Source organism: Cyclopterus lumpus, chromosome 3 (assembly GCF_009769545.1).
Source record: "Cyclopterus lumpus isolate fCycLum1 chromosome 3, fCycLum1.pri, whole genome shotgun sequence".
In the NCBI taxonomy this organism is placed as follows: domain Eukaryota; kingdom Metazoa; phylum Chordata; class Actinopteri; order Perciformes; family Cyclopteridae; genus Cyclopterus; species Cyclopterus lumpus.
In genome coordinates this window covers 26,121,170-26,144,797 of record NC_046968.1, presented here as the reverse complement: position 1 = coordinate 26,144,797, position 23,628 = coordinate 26,121,170, and the positions used below count along the sequence as shown (strand labels likewise).

General features: G+C 46.1%; 1 protein-coding gene, 1 long non-coding RNA gene and 3 other non-coding genes across 7 annotated transcripts in view; all 5 read left to right on the top strand.

Annotated features, from left to right (window-relative positions):
- Positions 1-14,492, top strand: part of lrp4 (low density lipoprotein receptor-related protein 4) — a 78,484-nt gene extending 63,992 nt beyond the window's left edge. The window contains exons 15-38 of the mRNA XM_034529576.1: positions 2,244-2,420; positions 3,497-3,622; positions 4,255-4,463; positions 4,633-4,714; positions 4,812-4,917; positions 5,013-5,214; positions 5,331-5,520; positions 6,642-6,773; positions 7,120-7,260; positions 7,375-7,461; positions 7,554-7,725; positions 7,835-7,997; positions 8,107-8,332; positions 9,039-9,342; positions 9,433-9,651; positions 9,741-9,875; positions 10,024-10,132; positions 10,504-10,648; positions 11,130-11,243; positions 11,816-11,927; positions 12,137-12,198; positions 12,546-12,633; positions 12,733-12,874; positions 14,143-14,492. Of these exons, the coding sequence (XP_034385467.1) occupies positions 2,244-2,420; positions 3,497-3,622; positions 4,255-4,463; positions 4,633-4,714; positions 4,812-4,917; positions 5,013-5,214; positions 5,331-5,520; positions 6,642-6,773; positions 7,120-7,260; positions 7,375-7,461; positions 7,554-7,725; positions 7,835-7,997; positions 8,107-8,332; positions 9,039-9,342; positions 9,433-9,651; positions 9,741-9,875; positions 10,024-10,132; positions 10,504-10,648; positions 11,130-11,243; positions 11,816-11,927; positions 12,137-12,198; positions 12,546-12,633; positions 12,733-12,874; positions 14,143-14,484 (3,785 nt within the window). The 3' untranslated portion in view covers positions 14,485-14,492. The remainder of the gene's footprint in view (positions 1-2,243; positions 2,421-3,496; positions 3,623-4,254; positions 4,464-4,632; positions 4,715-4,811; positions 4,918-5,012; positions 5,215-5,330; positions 5,521-6,641; positions 6,774-7,119; positions 7,261-7,374; positions 7,462-7,553; positions 7,726-7,834; positions 7,998-8,106; positions 8,333-9,038; positions 9,343-9,432; positions 9,652-9,740; positions 9,876-10,023; positions 10,133-10,503; positions 10,649-11,129; positions 11,244-11,815; positions 11,928-12,136; positions 12,199-12,545; positions 12,634-12,732; positions 12,875-14,142) is intronic.
- A 3,373-nt stretch (positions 14,493-17,865) lies between these two features.
- LOC117728799 lies at positions 17,866-23,138 on the top strand. 3 transcript variants are annotated; one of them, XR_004609257.1, is made up of 8 exons: positions 17,866-18,007; positions 18,344-18,434; positions 19,126-19,193; positions 19,638-19,712; positions 20,218-20,324; positions 21,288-21,458; positions 21,835-22,010; positions 22,428-23,138. It is a non-coding gene; the product is annotated as an uncharacterized LOC117728799 (long non-coding RNA). The 3 variants fall into 3 exon arrangements; XR_004609259.1 differs by having other exon boundaries at positions 20,169-20,324; XR_004609258.1 differs by lacking the exon at positions 18,344-18,434.
- On the top strand, positions 18,505-18,620 carry LOC117728927. The gene has a single exon (XR_004609289.1). It is a non-coding gene; the product is annotated as a small nucleolar RNA SNORD67 (small nucleolar RNA).
- On the top strand, positions 19,255-19,369 carry LOC117728924. Its single transcript, XR_004609286.1, has one exon. It is a non-coding gene; the product is annotated as a small nucleolar RNA SNORD67 (small nucleolar RNA).
- On the top strand, positions 19,781-19,896 carry LOC117728926. Its single transcript, XR_004609288.1, has one exon. It is a non-coding gene; the product is annotated as a small nucleolar RNA SNORD67 (small nucleolar RNA).
- Positions 23,139-23,628: the final 490 nt, after the last annotated feature.

The window sequence follows — 23,628 nt, the reverse complement described above, 5'->3', positions numbered from 1 at the left end:
CAGGTGGTGGGTGGGGGGGGGGCAGGAAGAGAAGGGGCCGTGTGGGTGTGTATGATCCTGGTCATAGAGAACATCTGCCTGAGGACACAATAGCTTTGGTTACACTCGGTTTTAAAAAGACATCACGTGTGAGACACCACTCGAAGCCACTTGGTTCGCAACAGGAATACGTCGTCGAAGCCGCGGCTCAACCGATGCTCCTCCTTAGGATTCCTCCTTCAGGGGACGGTGAACCTTTTAGCAGTCAAGTCGATGCCCAAATTCTGTGTTCAAACAAAATCTTTGAGTAGGAGCATCAGAGATTGATAATGCATACAACACTGTGTACGTTGAAAAGTACATGAAAGTGCTTTCTGATGAAAGGTGGCCACTAAACGCTCCCCCGCAGTGCGGTCCCTCTCACACCCCGGAGCCGAGCGGCGTGCTGTCCAGCTGGAGGGCGGCGTGGCGGCGCCGAGGACCCGCCTGACGGATCCAGGCGAGGCGTGAAAGGGGACCGGGGAGGTGTAGGTTAAAGGGGACATCGCCGCGAAGGTCGGTGGGACGTTTTGATGCCCTGTCGCCCTGCAGCTGCTCCTCCAGCTGTCCCGGAAAACAAGAGCAGGATGAGGGGAGGTGTGTGTGTGTGTGTGTGTGTGTGTGTGTGTGTGTGTGTGTGTGTGTGTGTGTGGGGGTGGGGGGCGAGGAATTTAGGAAGGTGACCGTATCAGAAGCAGGCGCCTCGGAGATGTCGATGGCGCGGAGAGGGATGGGAAGAGGGTGTACTGTTGTCTCACCCTCATGTTAGGATAAGATCAGAGAACACACACAGCGTGTATCTTACACACACACACACGCACACACACACACACACACACACACACACACACACCTGTCTGAGGAGGGAGGGGGCAAGGGAAAATGTACAGCCTTGAATTTTGTTTTGTTGTAAACTGCTCTTTTAAGTATTCTTTGACCCGACAGTTCCTGATTTCACAATCTAATTAAAGAAAGGTTCATACATTGAACTAGCCCTAAACAAAGGGTTACATATGAAAGTATATTTCTTAAAGTAAGCTATTGAATCAGTACTGTTTTGACATTATTATGCAAACTCCAGTATTGCGTCGCAATAGCACAGAGGATCAAAATCCACGTTTTAAACATGCAGGCTTTCTGGGAGCCGAGCGCGTGTATCCCATAATACTATCCCTTTGGTCTGTTTCTAAACTTTGATTCACCCCCTCCGTGTCGTCGGCGTCTCCGGACAAAAACAAATCGTGCCGGCGAGATGCGATCGCTCCGAGTTCACGGCGACGCTTCGAGGGTTATTGGGGGGGAAACATTTTTTTTTTTTCGGGGAGGTCAACGGGGGGTCAAATTCCTCCTTTCATCTCCACCGACGGCGGCGCGGAGCAAAGAGGCACAGAACAACAACTTGTTGCTCATAAGACACATCAAAGGATATATATATATATATTTGTTTTAAATATTAACTTTTTGTCTCTCGTTGAGCACAACGCAACGCACGCCACCGTAATCCTCGTGGCTCGTCATTATTCTGGTCTCTCGCCGTCTTCAGCCATTTACCGCTTGACATGTTATGCTGAGGAGGAGGAGGAGGAGGAGGAGGAGGAGGAGGAGGAGGAGGAGGAGGATTAAGATTAAGCTGGAGAGAGAAAGCGGATGTTAATTTTAGCGAGTTTTTTTGGGGGGTGGGTTGGGTTTTTTTTTTTTTTAGTCTCTGCAGATGTTCCAGGTGTGCGCCCAGTCCAGATCTCCCCAGTACGGGCAACGGGGGTTCAACGTGATTCACACAAAGATCTGAAGTTGGAACACATTCCTCGTGTTTGTGTTCTTCTTCTACCTGTTCTTTGATTATTGCTCATGCATTCAAGGGTTTTAAGACAATAAGGTATTTCAGTATTTAAATTTTTAAAAAAAAATACTCCTAACGAGCACTTAGACCTTCATCAGACTCTAAATAATAAAATCATAAAAGAGGGCATTTTTTTCTGTCCTTTTTAGATAAAAATTGGCCCATTTAAAATGATTAAAATCTACAACGTAAATCAACTTTAAGTGCAGGCTGAGACGAGGCAGCTCTAAACGGGGACGCTGTGACATCGGCCGAAAGGCGCATTCTGTGCTTTTCCATTTCCTGTGTGTCCACATGAAGCTCACAGAATTTTTGTTGTTGTTGTTGTTTACTATAAGGTGTCAAACTCTCTCTCTCTCTCTCTCTCTCCCTCTTTTCTCTGAAGGCCTGCCCCACCCGTTCGCCATCACCGTGTTTGAGGACAGCCTCTACTGGACGGACTGGCACACCAAGAGCATCAACAGCGCCAACAAGTTCACCGGCAAGAACCAGGAGATCATCCGCAACAAGCTGCACTTCCCCATGGACATCCACACCCTGCACCCGCAGAGGCAGCCCGCAGGTCGGTGCACGGGAAGCCGCGTTTTATTATTATTGTTATTATTTTAGATGCCCTCTGTAATTTAGCGGTGCACTCCTCCTTTTTTTCTTTTGGAACGATAGCAGCCGAGGTCCTCGGTGGGAGGATCGGAGGACAGATGGGAGCGAAGTCTTTGAAGCCAGTTTAAATGTTTTATCAAAGGCTGTATTGTTGTTGTCGACAATATATATATATATATGTTATATTGTTGACAAATGACAAACAGAAGCCTACAATGATGAAGTAACATGTTGTCTCTCTAGCTAGATTTTGCATTTGGAGGCAAAAACAATGCATCAGTAACCTGTTAGTTTTGTGCACGGTGGTCTGGGTCGGGCCTTTTGTGTGTGGAGCGTGCACGTTCTGGAGTTGAAAGCAAAAGAAAACCCGTGTACGGCCACTAGTTCACCCACATCTCTTCAGATCTATCGGTCATTGTGTTGTGGGTGAGAACAATGGATCTATTTTTCACTCGGCCGTGGAAAAAAATGGCTTCCCTTCTCTCGGGTTTTTTTTCGGTGCACACAGAATCTGAGACTTTTCCCCTCATCCAGAGACGGGTGAGAGACCCCCCCCCCCCCCGCGGTGAACTGGCCGTGTTGAGGCGTTTGTGTTACCAGCATGGCTGCGAAGGCTTCTTTGTGTTCTTTGCTCATGCGCCGCCGTGTTGAAAGTTTGGGTTATCCCGCTGATATATATATATATATATATATATATATATATATATATATATATACACAAACACACATATATGTGCCTGTCGGGCACCATTCCTTCTGTTTGTGGCTCTGCATCCATTAAACTCAGCTTGGATGCTTCAGACCTCGAGTGAACCCGAAGACAAAAGCTCCGCTGTCCCAGTGTGGTTTCATTATATTTTTTTAGAATAGTCAAATTATTATGCAAATGTCTGGCATCTTGCGGAGATGAGAAGATCCAGAGACCGCGATAATGGGAAATGTCAAAAAGTTTCCTGCATCCTCATTTATTTCTTAAAAAGTAAAAATGTGCATCGTGTGCATACCCCCCCCCCCCCCCTCTCCCCCCTCCCCCTGCAGGTGGCAGGAACCGCTGCGGCGCCAACAACGGAGGCTGCAGCCACCTGTGTCTCCCCAGCAACAAGACGCACACCTGCGCCTGCCCCACCGGCTTCAAGAAGGTGGACCACTCCAACTGCGCCGACGGTGAGCGCCTCAACATCTGGATCGTTGTTATTTTCTGTCGTAAAAAAAAACACCAACATTTTGAACGGATGTGACATTTTTCTTACGTCTCTTTTTTATTTATGGAAACAATAAATGCCAAAAAGACCGTAATTTTAAGCCGGTGAGCATCTGGCAATTTAGATATTAATTTCAATGCAAATTTTGTTTTGTGTAGTTTTTTTATTTATTTTTTTACTGATTTATAACAAGACGTTCGCAATCAGATTTGTGTCCCGGTGGTTGAATTCATTATTTTTAAAATCATCTCTGGTCTTCTGCACTCTATCTTTTCATTGGTGCATAAATAATAATAATAAAGTTTAAAAGACAAATCCTCAGCAGCGGTTAAATAGATAAAAGTGTCGCTGTCAAAAGTTAACGAGACACGTCGCGGTTCAGCGCAGCTAAAGAAGCGCTGAACTAAAAAAGTATTTAACGAACCCTTTTCTTTAGTTTTTTACACCACCTGTAGTCATAGAAACGTCTTTTCTCATCTCTACTGTCGACTCGCGATGTTAATCAGTCATTGTCTGTGTGTGTCGGTGCTGTTTTTTTGCTGTGTTCACTGTTGACCTAGAAGACTGACAGAAGACCTTTTGGTCTTTAATCAGGTCTTGACAAGTTCCTGCTTTTTGCCCGAAGGACGGACATCCGACGAGTCAGCTTCGACACAGAGGACATGTCCGACGACGTCATCCCTCTGGCCGACGTGCGCAACGCCGTGGCGCTGGACTGGGACGCCAAAGACGGCTACATCTACTGGACGGACGTCACCACCGACTCCATCAACAGGGCGCTGTGGAACGGCACCAAGCAGGAGGTGAGTGACACCCACACGGTCTGCCTGGGGGAGGTAGGGGTGGGGGGGGGGACTGCTGCAGCAGCATTTAAGTTTATGCAATACTGCCATCTACTGGGGTAGAAGTGGAACAGCAACACGCGCTCTGCAGAAGCAGTATTTATATCTTTGGTTGTCCCTGTCTCTCCAGGTGGTGGTGGACACCAGTCTGGAAAGCCCAGCCGGTCTGGCGATTGACTGGCTGACTAACAAGCTCTACTGGACCGACGCCGGTAAGCAGACCTTATTTCACAGTCCGTCCGTCCCCCCCCCCCCCCCCCCCCCCCCCGACGCGGTTACCAGGAAATGACCCTTTTGGGTTTCCCTCAGGCACGGATCGCATCGAGGTTTCTAATGCCGACGGGAGCATGCGGACCGTCCTGATCTGGGAGAACCTGGATCGGCCCAGGGACATCGTCGTGGACCCGATCGGAGGGTGAGCCGATCGAGACGGGTTGAACCTGAACTCCGCATTGAGCCCCCCCCCCCCACCTCCCCCCCAGTCTTTCTCACTCGCGTCTTTTCATGTAGTTTCATGTACTGGACCGACTGGGGTGCCAACCCGAAGATCGAGCGCGCCGGGATGGACGCCTCCAGCCGCGTCGTCATCATCTCGTCCAACCTGACGTGGCCCAACGGGCTCGCCATCGACTACGAGACCAAGCGCCTGTACTGGGCCGACGCCGGCATGAAGACCATCGAATTTGGCAACTTTGACGGTTCCGACCGACAGGTAAAAAAGCTGTTTTTATGACGTCGCACAGGTTTTTGCATGACTAAGAATATTTAAATGGTATAGAATGTAATATTTTACTTGCAATATTTTGAGGATTTTTTTTCGTCCGCCAGGTTCTGATCGGCAGCCAGCTGCCTCACCCCTTCGGCCTCACCGTACACGAGGACAAGCTGTACTGGACGGACTGGCAGACCAAGAGCATCCAGAGTGCCGACAAGCTCACCGGCTTGGACAGACGCACCCTCGCCGAGAACCTGGAGAACCTCATGGACATTCACATGTTCCACCGGCACCGAGAGACAGGTGTGTGTGTGTGTGTGTGTGTGCGTGTGTGTGTGTGTGTGTGCGCCCCGGTGTCCCGGTAGTACTTTTGTCTGCAACACCTTATCAACATACTGTATGTATAATGTGTTATTATCTGCTTATAGCATTGTATAAATATTCTATATATATATATATATATATATATATATATATATATATATATATTTATTTATGTATTTATTTATATATATATATATATATATATATATATATATTTTTATATTTATTTATATATATTTTTATATTTATTTATATATATTTTTATATTTATATATATATATATATATATATATGGACACACAGGAAATGGAAATTATATTCATAATGCTTTCCAACAATAATTACAATACTTTATAAAGCATTTTATTATGACTTATAGGGCCAAGTATCATAATATTGTCATAATTGTTGGTTAATGCATCCTTTAAGTTAGGTTAAAATATTATATAATTAAATCTATGTATGAGCAACACACACAACTTAACAATAGAATTAACTTACAAATGACCACATAGAGAGACTTATATTCACATTAAATGTATTTTATATATATATATATATATTTAATGGGAATTATAGTACACTATGATCCTCGCAACATGGACGACAATTCTCCCATTATGATACCTGATCCCTTATAAAATGCTTTATTATGTGTCATGGTTATTTTTATGAAGCAAGAGCCCGACACCGTTTTAAAATCTACAAATGGGGAAATGTGTCGATCCACTCGACGGGTCCCGTTGGACTCGTCTCTCGTTACAAAGAAGAAGAAAAGAAAAGAAACATTCTACTTTTTCCCCATTTTTGCCCGAGCTCAGATCCCGTGCGCCGAGAGGATTACAGGTAAACCGAACCTGAACCCGAGAGGGGCAGAGAGCCTCGGGGGGGTGGGGGGGGGCGGCTCATTCCAGAGTGAACACCTCACTGATGTGCAGGGGGGGGGGGGGCTTTCCCCACGTCGCCTGAAGGGGAAACTGTGTGTTTCTGTTTTTGTTTCTACCCCCCCCCCCCCCCCACCTTCTTTCGCCTCTCAACCAAGAAAAAGTAGGACGGTGGTTGAGCCGAGTTGCTTTTTGTGTGTCTCCCCTCCTGTGTAGTGCGTAACCCGTGTGAGGTGAATAACGGGGGCTGCAGCCACCTCTGCCTCATGGCTCCGGCTCCCAAAGCCTCCAGCTGTGCCTGTCCCACCGGGATCAACCTGCAGACGGATGGGAAGACCTGCACGCCGGGTACGGCAATAATCCAGTTGTTGCTTCACTGAGTCTTATGGTGCAGATTATCCAAATATACAGAAAGATATAGATGTGCTTTTACTTGTTGACCTCCAGTATCATTCTATAAATCTTAAAATGAACAGCAATGACAAAATCCTTAGAAAATACAGTTTATTTTACAAGCCTCAAATAATAGGAGAGGAAACTGAGTTTAAGGGGTTAACGTATACAAAAAAAATTGCTTTCAGGAAGATAAAAGCATGTCAGCCCCTTTTTGTATTGTGACTGGAGTGCGCTTTGATAAGTTGTGTGTGTGTGTGTGTGTGTGTGTGTGTGTGTGTGTGTGTGTGTGTGCGCGCAGGCATGAGCAGCTTCCTCATCTTTGCTCGGAGGACGGACATCAGGATGGTTTCTCTGGACATCCCCTACTTCGCCGATGTGGTTCTGGCCGTCAACGGCTCCATGAAAAACACCATCGCCATCGGGGTCGACCCCAAAGAAGGTGTGTGTGTGTCTTCATAACGCCTTTCTTTTTTTTCTTTTTTTTTTTTTTGAAAAGTGATTCCTTACGTGTGTGTGTGTGTGTGTGTGTGTGTGTGTGGGGCGCCCCCTGCAGGAAAAGTCTATTGGTCCGACAGCACGCTGAAGAAAATCAGCAGATCCGACATCAACGGAAAAGCGCAGGAGGAAATCGTATCTACAGGTGAGGCGGAGGGCTCGCATGCTCGATGCCGATTAGCTCCGACCTGTCAAAGAGCATCACGACTCCATCTCTCTCTCTCTCTCTCTCTGCAGGGTTGGTGACGACGGACGGCCTGGCGGTGGATGCCGTCGGCAGGAAGATCTACTGGACGGACACGGGCACCAACCGCATCGAGGTGGCCAACCTGGACGGCTCCATGAGGAAAGTTCTCGTCTGGCAGAACCTGGACAGCCCTCGAGCCATCGCCCTCTACAACGAGATGGGGTGAGGCTGCGAGAGCGGGATGGCTTTTTTTTTTTTAAAACCGTTGTTTACACTGTTAAAGATGAAACTGACCTATTGACCCCCCCCCACCCGCGTCGCTCCTTTCCAGCTACATGTACTGGTCGGACTGGGGGGAGCACGCCAAGCTGGAGCGCTCGGCGATGGACGGTTCCGACCGCGTGGTCCTCATCAGCAACAACCTGGGCTGGCCCAACGGCCTGGCCATCGACACGGCCGGATCGCAGCTGCTGTGGGCCGACGCCCACACCGAGGTCAGCCGCCACGCTTTCCACCTCACGGGTCACACGTTGTAACGTGGGAGAAAAAGCCCCGGAGTCAAGGTGGTAATCCCTCTTGTCTCTTTTTTTTTTTTTTTTTCAGCGCATCGAGGCGGCCGACCTGAACGGGCAGAATCGCCACACCCTGGTGACGCCGGTCCAGCACCCGTACGGCCTGACCCTGCTGGGGTCCCACATCTACTGGACCGACTGGCAGAGCCGCAGCATCCAGCGGGCTGACAAGAGCTCCGGGACCAACACCATCACGGTGCGGGCCAACCTGCCGGGCTTGATGGACATCCAGGCTGTGGACAGGGAGAGGCCACTGGGTGAGTCTGGGGGGGACCGTGAACACGACGGTGGCTCAACCAAAAAAAAAACATGGTTGTTAATAGCAATGTCTAATTATACACGCTTTGGGAACATGAGTTGATTTGTATTATTAATAGGCTCATATTTAAAACCTACCAAACCAAAATAGGCCACATGTCATGATTTTATTTGGAGAAAACATTCAGCACCCCCCCCCATGTTGCCCCAAATGGAATGATCCCCTTTTTCAGCTGAATCGGGCTCCTTAGATCCGACTATGATGGGGTCACTCCTAGTTCACACATAATTGTGTGACTGCTGCTATTAAATAAATGAAGTAGCCCTGCTGCCTGGTGGGGGAGGTAAAAAAAAAAGTCCTTGCATCTATTTATACATCTCATTTCATTAATTTCCACCTCCTTGTCAATATTTCATGACCTGCTCCACACGATGTATTTTGTTTGTTTTGCAGTTTCACAACTTTCTTTCTTTTTTTTTTTTGCTCCATCTCTATTCTTGGTGTCTTCACTCGATGATCCTAAATATAGCTGATTGTGTGATGAGTAGCTCTCCAGGCGGTTTGACAAGTAATTATACGTCGTCAAGAAACAGGAAGACGTCGCTGTGTAGGACAGATTCCCGCGTTGGGAAGTCGCTTTATTTTAGTTGTTTATTTTCAGTGCACCTTGTGCGTGACTCCCCTTTTTTTCTCTCCACCTCCAGGTTTCAACAGGTGCGGCCGGAGGAACGGGGGCTGCACCCACCTGTGCCTGCCCCGTCCCAACGACACGTCCTGCGCCTGTCCCACCGGCATCCTGCTCAAGGGCGACGGCAGGTCGTGCGACGACTCGCCAGAGTCCTACCTGCTCTTCTCCAACCGCGTCAGCGTGCGCCGGATCTCCCTCGACACCGACGACCACACCGACGTGCACGTGCACGTGCCCGAGCTGCACAACGTCATCTCGCTGGACTACGACAGCGTGGACGCCAAGCTTTACTACACCGACGTCACCCTGGACGTCATAAGGTGCGAACGCAGACAAGAAATGCAGTCGATATGGATCAAGTTTGGCTTTTTCTAATCCATACAATGTCCACACTCTGCTGTGTTCTGTAGGCGCTCGAACCTGGACGGCAGCGGCATGGAGACGGTGATCAGCCAGGGCCTGAAGACCACGGATGGGCTGGCTGTCGACTGGGTGGCCCGGAACATGTACTGGACCGACACGGGGCGCAACACCATCGAGGTGGCTCGCCTGGATGGCACGAGCCGCAAAGTCCTGGTCAACAACAGCTTGGACGAGCCCCGAGCCATCGCAGTGTTCCCGAGCAAAGGGTACGGGACGACGGGGACCTTCCGGGGCTCCGCCCTTTTTGAATAAATATAGAATATTATTAAACTTTGCCCTCGCCTCGTCTCTGCAGGTACCTGTTCTGGACCGACTGGGGTCACATTGCGAAGATCGAGCGCTCTCACCTGGACGGCTCGGACCGAAAGGTTCTGATCAACACGGACCTGGGCTGGCCCAACGGTCTCACGCTGGACTACGACACGAGAAGGTCAGAGAGGGATGCATACTGAATATTATATATATATATATATATACATTGTTTCCCTGTACGTATTCATCCTCGCGGCCTCGCAGCGTGTTTGGACTCGTTTTTGTTTCCGCCGGTGTCGGTAAAATCTGCAATTTGTTGTCTGCAGGATCTTCTGGGTGGACGCGCACCTGGACCGGATCGAGAGTTCGGACCTGAACGGGAAACTGCGGCAGGTCCTCGTCAGCCCGGTGTCCCACCCGTTCGCCCTCACGCAGGTACCCCTCGACCCTCCTCAACCCTCAGCTGTCAATCACTGGGCTGACCCCTCCTCCTGGCTGCCTCCTCCACTCACCTGCTCTCTCTCACTCATCGGCTCACCGTGTGACACCTCCCCCCACCCCCCTCCTCCTCCTCCACCGGTCGCCTCTCCGTCCTCATGCTGAGCCCCATTCGACTTAACTTCATTTCTTCTACTTCTCTTCCACTCTGACCCTCATTTTTCTCCCTCCTCTCTCCCTCCCCCTTTTCTTCCTCCCATCCCCCTTCTCCTTGTCTGTGTTTTTTCCTCTCCTCTCTTTCTTCTCCCTCGTTTCCCCAGTTGAAGCCGGTGTCCTCCCCTTTAACCCCTTTCTCCCGACTCTCGCAGCAAGACCGCTGGATCTACTGGACGGACTGGCAGACTAAGTCCATCCAGCGGGTGGACAAACACACCGGCCGTAACAAGGAAACGGTGCTGGCCAACGTGGAGGGCCTCATGGACATTATAGTGGTATCGCCTCACAGACAGACGGGTAAGGACCGCGGTCGCACCCGGGGACGCACTAAAGTATTCGGATTCGGGGGCGCACGAGCTTGAGATATGGCGGGCGATGATCGTGAACCACGGTTACCATAGAAACGGATAACCTGGTACCAAAATAACACGTACCCAAGTTGAAAATGTAATTTAAAGCGTCATTCAGCTCAAATTTCACCGTTTTTGGTCTAAAATATTCATACTTAGTCATTCTTTTTCACGCTGAACTTATTTCCAAGAAACGTACGAGCACTTATTTCTGTTTTGGTGCTTCCTTTTTTTTTTTTTTTTTTATTCTTTGTGGAGGAAAAAGAGAGTTTGAGATCTGTCGATGACGGGATTTTAATAACGGCGCAAAAAGTGAACATCGGATTCAATCGGCGTCTCTCGTCGAAGCCGAATAGAATTCGTCGTCTCCTTGTGGGAGAAAAGAGTGGTGAACGTCCCCTCACCCCTCCTCCTCCCCTCTCACTCAGGTACCAATCTCTGTGGGGTGAACAACGGCGGCTGCACTCACCTCTGCTTCGCCAAGACCAACAGCTTCGTGTGCGCCTGCCCCGACGAACCGGAGGTGCGGCCCTGCTCCACCAGTGAGTGACCAAAAATGAACCTCGCCAACGTGTTTGCGTTTTTTTATTTTTTTATTTTTAGAATGAATCTCTTGGCCCAGAATAACTTTTCATAGTTGAGCCCTGAGTGATCCATTTTGTAACTGAGACCTACGTTGTTTTCTCTCCTATGATTGTGACTTTAGAACAAGTGACAAAAAGGTATTGCCAGGATCATTTTTAAATGTAATGTAATTAGCTTTTTTGTCTTATTTTTGTCAGGATTCATTCTTTTAGGTGTTGTAATTAATAAGGAACATTTATTATAATTTTGGTAAAACCACAGGAGAGAAAAACTATTTCGAAATGTAGAAAATGGATCATCAGAATATATATATATATATATATAATTATTATTATTATTAGTTATATATATATATATATATATATATATATATATATATATATTATAATAATAATAATATATATATATATATTAATATTATAATAATATATTTATATATATATAATATATTTATATATATATATAAATATACATATATATATAATTATATATAAATATAATTATATTCTGATCCGCACGTGTTCCTCAGTTTCAGGTTACATCCCCACGTCTCCGGCCAGAGGGACCAGCAGCACTCTGGTCCCCAACAAGCTCCCCAAAGCTCCAACGGACACTCCGCCTGGAGGAGCCTCACCGGTCAAGTATGTTTAAAACAGAAAAACTCCTCCTTGAAGGGATTTGTGATGCAGAAATGTACCTGAAGCCTTTTTTTTTTTTTTACTGAGGCTGCCGTGTTTTCTCACCCCACAGAGGAGTGTTATGTCGTTGTTCATCTTTCACAAAACACAGAGGCTGTTCCAGCTTATCTTTGTACCTTTCTCACGCTGGGTTTCTGTCTTTGTTTTTACAGCTGCACTGACAAGAACCTGAACGTGGAGGGCTGCGTGAGCAACGTGGTGACGGCGCCTCACGGTCAGTACGTCCGGTTTGCACACGCACTCTTAAAGGGACAGAGTATAAATATACAGTATATGGCAACTAAAACTGTTCCAAAGACCTTTACACTAAGAAAAGTGAATAGTAAACAAGTGAAAGTAAATGAATGAATCAATACGGTGAGTTTAGAGTGCTATATTTACACAAATGCGCAGTATTTTTAACCCTCACGGGGGCCAACTCTGCAGTCACATAACTGTCACTCAAAGTTTGAGTTTCTGATGACGTGCATGAGCTCGGCTCGACACTATTGCATCCGCATCTTCCAAAGAATAGTCTGTAATGTTCCACTGTGTGACTAACATCTGCGCCACCTGTTGCAGGGGAAGGACTTCACATCAGCTACGTGATCGGCGGAGTTCTGACCATCCTGGCTATTCTGATCCTCATCGCCGCCTTGATTATTTACAGGTCAGCCCTCCTCCTCACCCTCGTTTTAATTGTGTATAATTATGCACATTTAACACACAGCAGACAGTTTGACTCGTTTTGTTGTTGTTGATCGAACAGACATAAAAAGTCGAAGTTCGCCGACCCGGGCGTGAGCAACCTGACCTACAGTAACCCCTCGTATCGGACGTCCACGCAAGAGGTGAAGATCGAGGCGTCGCAGAAGCCTCCGATATACAACCAGCTTCGATATAAGAAAGAGGTAACGAACAGGAAGTGAAAAACGACAGACGATATTTACTGTTTCTGTTTTTGTTGTTTAATATATACGAATGGATTCAAGGGGAATCCATGTCGGGTAACCGCGGAGACAAACGGCTTCGCTGTTTGTCCGATTTTGATTGTGTTGAAATATTGTGACCCCCCCGCCTCCGCCCCCCCTCCCCCCCGTCTCTCTCTCCTCACTGCAGCTCTCTCATCCCTACAACTCCCTCTCTCCCTTTATCTTTTGACCCACTTGTCCCACGGAGAGGTAGTTACACAGCATGAAGGAGTTTGCTTCTTTGTTTCCCCCCCCTGTCTTTCACTGCATGCCCCCCCCCCCCCATTCAAAGTAACAATGCAGGTAAGATTTGAAACCCCAGAGGAGACGATAACGAAAGGACATCAGCGTTGTGTTTTATTCATCACTATTAGCTGTGCGCGAGGGCCCCGAGTCCATTTCCAATGCTTTGTTTTATTGCATCCCATCGCACCGGCTATTCGGCAAAAATAGCTCGCTGCTTCGGGTGGTTTTCAACAGGTGCGCCGCCGCGCTCACTGTGTGTGTGTGTGTGTGTGTGTGTGTATTTATTACCATGTTCTGGAGATGAAGAGACACGTCTTCAAATGATTCCTGCCACGACAGACGCGGAATGATTTGTCGTGCTTTCGAGCCTCGGAGGCGTTTACGTCACATTCTCGTGAACGCGATAAATCTCCCGGGAATATCCCGGAGGGATTTTCATATTTTTTCCAATCGCACTCGATATTATTAGAAGATTAGCGGATTCAAGACGTTTTATTTTCCAACGGGAGGCTAGAATGAATGCATTAAACCGTAAAGGCATTCATTCTAGTTGCTGCTAACGATAATTATACAGCCCGAGGCACCTTAATCTGAAGATGGGGAAACTACAAAAAGTGCAGCGGTGCTAAACGGAGCCGGTTCGCCGTGCATGGGTTGTGTTTGAAGGCGACATCTTGTTCTGGAGTGTTGTGCTGATTAACCCCCTGAAGGGAAATCCACCTTGGACTGTTGGAAAGTGTTGCAGAAATGTAACCTCTAGTTATTCTTTAAGGGGGAGGGAGTGTCTTAGGGTTAAGGGAGGAAGAGTGAAAGAGAGAAAGAAATATAGGTCATAACACGACCTTACGTTTAACATATTGACGAGTACCTGAAGGTGGATATCCCTTTTTTTTTTTTTTTTAAACTGCTCCAACAGCGGCCATCGCCCCCCCAAACTAACTAATCCGTCTCTTGTTGTCCAGGGGGGAGTGGACGGAGGCTACACCAAGGAGAAGATCCGCATTGTGGAGGGCGTGTGCCTGCTGTCCAACGAGGAGCTTTACTGGGACGACCTGAAACAGATCAAGCCGTCCCGGGGCGGCCTGCACGCCTGCATGCGCACGGACACCGTGTCCCTGCAGGCCAGCAGCGCCTCGCTGGACGACGGCGAGACGGAGCAGCTCCTGCAGGAGGAGGCGTCCGAATGCTCCTCCATCACCACCATCACCCCCTCGGCCATCACCCCTCAGCGCCACGCCCAGCACAGCCTGCCCGACACCGGCTGGGCCTCCACGCGCAAGCCCTCCACCGAGAGCGAGGTGTGAAGGAGCCCCCACCCCCCTAACCCCCCCGCCCTCCACGCTTCCCCTCAACCTCCGTTACCTAATGCACACACACACACATGTATTTATAGCTGGTACAAAAACACACAAAAAAAGGTACAAACGGTACAAATAAACCTGGTTAGACACAACTAAGCTCCCATAAACACAACTCCTGTCTCTGAAACTGGGGCTCCGTCTTACTTGTACACACACACACACACACACACACACACACACACACACACACACACAGTACATACATGCAGTACAGTCCTCAGTGCTACTGCCTTCAGGCAGAAATGATAAACTAATGAGCATGCTGGAATAAGAGAGCAAAGGACTCTGAGGAGGAAGTGAACAGAGAGGCACACGAGCGTCATCTGGAGCCTTTTTAAAGGACGCAGACTCTCAAACGCTTCTCCGTGTACGACGGCGCCTTTTTTTTGGGGGGGGGGTTCTTTTGTGAACATTTCTTTATTTCGGACGACGACAGAAAACGCCGTACTCCCCCGGACGCCGTAGCCGCGACGCTCTCTCTCTCTCTCTCTCTCTAATGCCACTCACGTCTTTATGAACTCTTATTTATGAACGTTTTTCTTTGTTGTTGTTGTTTTTTGTGTTTTTTTTTTTTTTTTTAACTTGTGGAGTGGGGTTTTTTGTGCTGACTTTTAGGGAACAAAAAAGGAAAAAAAAAAAAAAAAAAAACAGGCGAGAGTGTTGCGTTAGAACCGGAGCCGTTGTATTTATGACAGTGCCAAAGGGCGGGGCTTCACCGAGTCCCCATGCTTCTTTAAGCATTTACACTTCAATAGCAATGTATCTTAATTACGGGATGTTTGTTTCGTTTGACTTTCCCTCACTTGCCCCCCCCCCCCTCCTGCTTCTAAATCCTTATTTTACAGCCTCCAACAAGTCAAGAAAAGGACGTTCTGTAGCCGGTGCTCTCGGCTGCTTTGCAGAAGTCCGTTCATCCATTGCAAAGAGTAATCTCAAAGAAGCCATTTTTATTTTATTATTTTAAATCTCGCAATTGCCGATCCTCGGGCCGAGTGGAGGAAGCCGCGATGAAGTAACATCCCCAAGTGCCAAACATTAAGTTCTTTTTTTTTTCCGCCTTCAGCTGTATAATTATTATTTATCAAAGGTTTTAAAAATGTCCAAATCGCAGAAAAGCATATTTTATTAGTACCACTAGGGCTATTCAGCCATGCAGATAGTTGTGGTTGTATTTACTCAGGTGTTAGACAAATGTCTGAGATTTCTGATGCCCTAAAAAATACTAGATTTCTCTTTTTTTTTTGGTGGGTGGGAAATCTATTGAGTGTTTCTCTCATTGGTCTTTCTTTTAAAAGTAAAACGTGTTCCCGAGGTCAACTAGCCAGATGAATGATTGTCTACAATAGCACTTACAATTAGAATTTTTTCGCTCAACAATACATTTTTAAGCGCTAAATATACAAATATACTCTTCTCTACTAATGTCACCTCTCCCAACGTCAGTCGGCCCTCCCTGTCCGTACTTACGTGGCACGAACGCCGGTTTAAAGGCTGGCTACAAGTGTAAATATTAGATAAACAACAATTTGACATTGGTTTTTTTTTGTGTTTTTTTCTGGAATATTAACACAAAAAGCTCCGGCTCCATTCTGGGTCTCTATTGTGTTTGAGGCAGGGCGAAGTTTCAGGAGGTGGAAAATAAAAAAACTGGCACATACAACCAAAAGTATCTGCATGGTGAAAAACACTGCTGGAGGTAAACGAGAAAATATGTATTTGAGTTCCGATCCTCCGACGCTTTGCAGCGTCTGCCACGAATGGGTAACTTCGAGAACACTGTGCACGTCTGACCCCCGTCGGACAGCGAGGGTTATAGTTTAGGAAATGTATCACTGACAACTTACTGAGGAAAAAATAAAAATAAAAAACACAAACTTAATACAAGTAAAGATATTATGCATCGCTTTAACTTTTTAGAGTGCCGTTCTGTCGTTGAGAAAAAACGGTACGAGGAAATACTATATTGCTATATTGACAAATATATCGGTTAGACTTTTATAGAACCGTGTATTTTTTTGTTGTTGAAGTAATCTGATTTGCTGCTATAGACGAAGCACTGAGGCCAATGAAAGAGGGTCTTGGCAGCTACATAACTCCGGTAGGCCCGCGCGGCATCACGGCGAACCCCAGTAACCAATCACATCCCGGCTCACAGTCCCTCCAACTCTGCTGCAGGAATGCGGAAAAAAACTGTACAGATTTTATCATGCGGATACAAGCAAACATTTTTTTTTTTTTTTAAGATATTGTGTTGATTTAAGTTGTATAGTCTTTTTGTACAAAGGGATTTTTAGACTAATTTTACTCACTGGAGAAGAACTGTTTTTTTTTTTTTTCCCCCCGCTGGATTATTTTAACCACTGTGTTTCCAAGCCTTGTAAATGATAGGGAAGATGCCAGTTATTTAATAGTGCTCTTTTTTCTCTCTTTTTTTTTTATTTTTATGAAATACTGGTTGCGTATAGCTGTTGTAAAGTTAACAAAAAAGAGGTATTTATGATTTTCTGTTTGGTTGTCACTTGATGTGTAAATATGAAAAGACTGTATATGTATTTCCATGGCGGTACTAACAAGCTGTGTTGTGTGATATAGTGAATGATCCCTTTGCTATCTTTTAATATAAAATTGCATTTGCATTTCAATGAAACATTTGGCTCACTCGTCTATGCACGCGGACCAATGCCTCCCCCGTCGCGAGGGAAAAGCAGAGGTCTGATTCTGCAGATATTTACAGAAATGGCCACGGGAGCAGAGATGTAATCGGAGGATCTGGGTTTCAGAGGCATGAAGCCAAATCATCCAACTTTGAGCCACAGAAAACAGACAAAATAGTAATTAGAATGTAACAATGTTGCATAGTTTTAGTAGGATACAATAAGAAAATAAGTCATGGATACGTAACTTTTTAGTATCTAGTAAACATTAAGTGTGATAAGTGACTGGAGTAAATAATGTGAATCAGGGTCACTTCGAGACCGGGTCCTGAACCACAAACCCTACTCTGGACCACAACGACCGGGAAAGAAGGCAGACGAGACCAGTATCTTGTGTTCAGACTTTGGAATAAAAGGTTCAAAATACACAAATTAGTTTTTAAATACATTATCACAAAATGCAATTTTTCAGGATAATTACAATGGATACCGCACGAAGGCACTATTAATCCTTGATTACCTCATGCTGGTGTTTTAAATACTGGGGCAGAGGTCTCGTGACGCGTGTGTGTGCATGTGACCTGTACACAACTTGTCATTGGCGGTTCAACAGGAAATAGGTTTTTCAACCGTCCAATAAACGTCCTCCATCGTCCGGCGTTTAAGCCAATCAGCGACGCGCGTCACCAAACGCACTTATTTCAAGGAGAAGAGAAAAGAAAAAAAGAAACTTGCGCTACACAACCAGCGCCATTAAAATGTATAACGACGACAGAAAGGACGACTGGGATAACGCACCTCGTCTGCTCTTTGTGAGTTTGTGTTATTAAAGGAAGAACTCTCGTTTAAATTAAACTGAAGCGACTGTTTGCCGCTATTGTAGCTAACTAGCTAGCTTAGCTTTAACCTTTAAGCTAACTCGGCGAACGTTAGTCGATATTAGCCTTTGTTTCAACCGACGTTACTATTTGTTTGCTCTCTCTTTGACGAACAACTACCCAACGTTAAGTATTGGTATTTCACAAAGGGCCAGTTTACTTGTTTTTACTTGAGTTCACCACGGGTAAGCTAGCGTTAACTGAGCGTGACCACGTGTTGTGCATGGCTAAAGCTAACCCGCTAGGTTTGCGCTTTCTTCTCGCACGCAGCTGCCACTGCCAACTGTGATGAAGTCCTCACGTTGCAGCGAGATGAGACTGGATGGAGCGACCTTTTTTTGTTGTTTTTTTTAACTGAAAGGTAAACGCAAAACCCAGCCGCCACAATAATGTCTCGCATACACATCCGTACGGTCAGCGTGGGTAGTGGGTGCGAGAGTGATGAGTTGCACTAATCAGTCGGGGTGTTTTGATGCAGTGGCGTCAAGACCCCGATCCGACCCCAACCTGAGGACACACTGTGTGCACAGGGGCCAGCTGACTCCACCCGTCCACTTGTTTTTAATACGCCTTATAAAGATGTGTTCTGTCTTGTGTATGCACACCTCGTCACGTGCTTGTTTTAAATTGCTTTATTAGCCCCAACACATGTATGATTTTAACAGCTAACGCTCTTTTCTTTACTGTTATGCAAAAGTATGTATATATGATGTAAACCAGCATCAGTAACTTTAGATTTAATTGGCATTTTGAGTTCAGACTTTGAAATATAAGATCATAAATACGGCAACACCATGAATTAGTTGAGAAGTCATTAGGAATACATATTCATTTTATAATTCAGCATATGGACTATTTTATACCAATATCAATGACAGCTGCCATGTTGACATTTGCAGTGAGTGTTGAGTACCCAATGTCTGGAACCTCACACAGCAATGTTTTTGTTGAGAAACTTAAGCTAATGTTAGATTCCACCATATCTAACCGGCTAATGGCTAAGCTAACATCAAAGTAAACTTTTTTGCATGTTTTTTTTTTGCCTTGCACAGGAATTGCTGCCAACTGTCACGAAGAGACTGGATGGAGCTTCCCGTTTGAAGAGAAAGGGAAACGCAAGGTAAACACAAACCCAGCAGGCACGATGGCGTCTCCCAACACATCCAGAAGGTCAGCGTGGGTGTGAGAGTGATGAGTTGCACTAATCAGTCGGGGTGTTTTGATGCAGTGGCATTGATACCCCGAGCCGACCCAACCTGAGGACACACTGTGTGCACAGGGGCCATCTGACTCCACCCATCCACCTATTTTATAAGCGTGTGTTCTGTATATATATTATGTGTACACATAACATGACACAACACTAGAAAGTTTGCCATTAGTTATGTGAATTAGGTCTTAAGATTTCATGAGATTGTATGATGTGTATTATACTCTAAAATGTGTCTGTTATGGGATATTGACAAACTGATGTTGCGAGCACAAAAAAGCATCGGTAACTTGGATTTAGTTGGCGTCTCGTGTTCAGACTTTGAAACTGTCTGAATGCTTTTGTCTCCTGCAGGAATTGCTGCCAACTGTCTTAAAGTCGTCACATTGCAGCATTATGAGACCGAGCGGAGCCTCCTGTCGCTGCAAGGTAAACACAAACTCAGCAGGCACAATGGTGTCGGCCAACACATCCGTACGGTCAGTGTGGGTAGTGGGTGCGAGAGTGATGAGTTGCACTAATCAGTCGGGGTGTTTTGATGCAGTGGCGTCAAGACCCCGATCCGACCCCAACCTGAGGACACACTGTGTGCACAGGGGCCATCTGACTCCACCCATCCACTTTTATTATAAGTCTGAATTCTGTATATATATATATATATATATATATATATATATGTCTGTACATCGTAACATGAGAGAAGGTTTGCAATCAGCTGTTATTGTGGAACTCCAATTACAACCGATATTATATAATTCAGACTACTATTATTCCTCTTTTGCATTTGAGAAGACTAAACTTTAACGTCTATAATTAGTTTATTTTGTGTTCAATTGGTTTATTTGTTTGAGGGATTCAACTGAACCCTCTGATTTCTTCTCAAAGATGGTGTATTCTCCAGAATCTGTATTGATACCGCCTGTCTTGTCTTAAGACCTCCATCCCGCGCTGGAAGGATGCCGTGGAGTTTCTCAGGCTTCTCCCTCCCCAAGCCTGACTATCTGCACACTGACCAGGAGGCCAGCTCCTCCGTGGCTCAAGGTCTGTTACACTCCACCTAACTATAAGACCATTATCTCCTCTGACCAAAGTCTTTGTTTTGATTTAGTCACCCACAGTGTTGTTCAATGAGGTTTTTTAATTGGTCATGTTTTCCATGCAAGATAACTGCAAATATTAAAATAATATCCAAGTCCCCTCATCTGTGTCCTTGGCATCATTCCAGATTGCTTTGGGTCCATTTCATTTGACAAAAGGCATATGTGTCACCAAACTGGGGGAATTGGGTCTCGCGCACATCTTGTAAAGGCCGTTGACACAGCAGCTCGTCTCAAGATGAGTCGGTTCAACTTAATAAAAAACATTTATTAACCTAGAAGTTTTATGATGGTGTTGGCTCTATTCATTCAGTGTTTACCAGAAACCTTTTTTTAAGAAGTTGGACACTTAACCTGCATTTCAACTGAAGAAACCAAAATGAAATTCAGTTCCTGGTCCCCATAAATGTTCCTGCTTTGGGGTTAGTTAATATATAGATATCACTAATGCTTCAAATGATAGGTGCACGGTTAGCTGACCCTATTTGTTTGCATGTTAAAGTAGTTGCCACTCATTAATTGGATGCCAACTTCTCAAAAATAGTTGCTACTTTGTGATTTTAAATTGTGTATATTTTTTCCGCTGTTCTGCAAATGTAGTGGTAACAAACCGTAATGTGCAAACCCCTATTTTGGTAATGCATCGACAGTCCCGCTATTTAATATAGTGTGCTGAAGGGTGTAGGTGTGTGACAATGATGAGTTGCACCATTAGTCGGGGTCGCTGATTGCGGTAGCGCAGCGGACCCGTCCTGACGACCTGCGGTGACTTTCATTGTGCACCGGGGATCGTCTTGAGTTACAGCCGAGCCGGTCGCACGCCGCTTAAAGGTTTTCTCATTATTTCCTGTCGGAAAAGGGTGTGATATTTTTTTTTTTTTTTGTTCTGCTCTCATTTCCTTTCCAGCTCGGGAGACTTCAGCGATGTGCTTTTGGCAGGAAGAGCGATCGTCGACATGGAGGAGAACAAAACGTGTGTTGCCAGCCGCAGGTTTCCTCTCTTAATGGGCGGAAGACCTCCGACCTGATGGCTGGTGAGGACACACGGCCTGTGTTTCATTGAAGGCTAATCTTATAGGTATGGTATTATTATTTTTCAATTTGAGCTACTTTATTCACTGCCTGAACTCTAAAGACTTTACTGTACAAAATCTGACACTTTGTATGAAATATTAGCTGCATGAATTTATCAAACAGTTTCTTCTGTCAAATTTGCAATACCTTTTTTTTAATGGTTCCTTCATCCTACTGCGTTAATAACTTTCTATTCATCATTGATAAACTGTTAACACAGTATTAAATCTCGGGGCTGGTTGTGATCACTTGGTAGTTGGACTCTCGAGGAAAATACAAACTGCCCACCAAAGCAGTTTTTCTTTTTAGATATTCCTTTTTTAAATCTTTTACCCCTCAATACTTACTGTCTTCTATTTGCCCTCCTTTAGTCCCTGCAGGCGCACTCTGAAGACTCTCATCCAGCTCCACAGCAGCCACTGATATGGTTGCAGGTCACCGCCGAAGTTGAGCTGGATCTTCACCTGCTGCACATGTTGTCCTTGATCCCTGAGCTGCAGCAGGATGACCTGAATTCACCCCACGCGGGGGCATCGCACGTCCAGTGTGTGTGCTTGTAAGAGATTTATAACATCCTAAACCGTCATGTTGTAGTAGGGCTGGCTGTCGGCACTGAGCTCCAGGTTTAAAAAAAGATCAAACATAGTTTAAGAAAAGAGTTGGGACTTGGTGAAGATTCAAAACGCTTATATAAGGTTTAGAGTGTCCTTTGGTTGCGCATTTAAATATGTCTGACTTTCTGTCGTAGTCTGGTGGCTCAATGTGGAGCTAGAAACCGGAGTATTGATATTGTCCAACCTAAAGTAATAAACCTTTATGCAACGGTAAAAAGAGGATAGTGGCACAACCAATGTTCAATTCTTCATGGAGTCGAAGAGTTTTGCAAGTCTCCTGTGATTTTAAGATCGCATTGTGGTAAACGCGCAATGACCCCGTCATTGAGACTGAACTCTCCTGCTCTGCTCTCTCTTAGGTTCTCTAGCTTCTATCTGAGGACTCCAGCAGCATGCAGGTTGTCACACAGGTGAGGACGGAGTGCGGCGGCAACTTCCTGACTGGATGTGCAGCGGACAAGCCACTGAAAATAATGTCTTGGAGGACGCCGCTGTCACTCTCTACCTTTTTAAAGGGCCTTTAGGGTTCGAATAAATTTCCCATAACTCTCTGTCCTCGCTCCGATGGACGTGGTGGCGTTGGAACGGCGCAGTGATCCACGACGCCGACCGCGTTGCAGCAGCGTGTCGAGCATCAACCCCCCCCCCACCACCACCAATACATTTGTGCTTAACTGTCATCGCCGTAGTAAATACGCACAAGCGCTATCGTGTCTATATGGCTGACTGTCATCGTCGAAGCGCTGGCGTCCGTCACAGGAATGGCTTCAGAGGAGACTGTGGCGGTTTGACGGTGGATTCCTCCTGAAGGGATTGCAGTTCGCGTGGTCGCCTTGCATCATCAGAGACCTGGTTCCGTCTGTCGGCGGCCCGGGTCTCTGTTGTGCGTGCGTTTGGTTCAGTGTGCTGAATACCAGATGGGGAGCATTTCTGTTGCCTCGCTCGACGTGGAGTCACGGGTGCATGTAGCCTCGACCAATATATTGGGTGTTGGCCAGGCATGAGCAGATCCTACAGGTAAAACCACTTTGTGTACCGTTTTCATTTCACTAAATAAACATCTACAAATATTTCAAGTTTTAACGGTATTTTTTTGTTAATTATGACTACAAAAAGCTGAATATCCACCATCAAGAGCACACATTCTAGAGACGGGGTGCGTTTTGTTTATTCAATTATAATGGGAGTAAAAACCTGCATTAGTTGCTCGTTACATTTTTAGCTCTATTTTTCGAACACGATTGACTGTCTGCGGATGGAGACTTGGAGAGTTTAGTTCCAGATGTTCTTGTATTTGGACTTCATCCTGAGAGCCAGATGTCCAGCTGCTGACCCTCCCGTTTCCACCTCGGCTGCACCGCCCGGTGTTCGCCACCAGGTGGCAGCTGAACATCAGTGTTCCTCCGGTCCGTCGACAGATGCTACCTTAAGTCACAGGTGTGTAGTTGAGGCACCGACATCTCTCTGGATTGCACAATCACAGGGACCCTGCGATGAAACGCTTGGTCTCGAGGGTAAATTCCATCAGAGAGAAGATGAACCTAATTTTTTATATTTGCA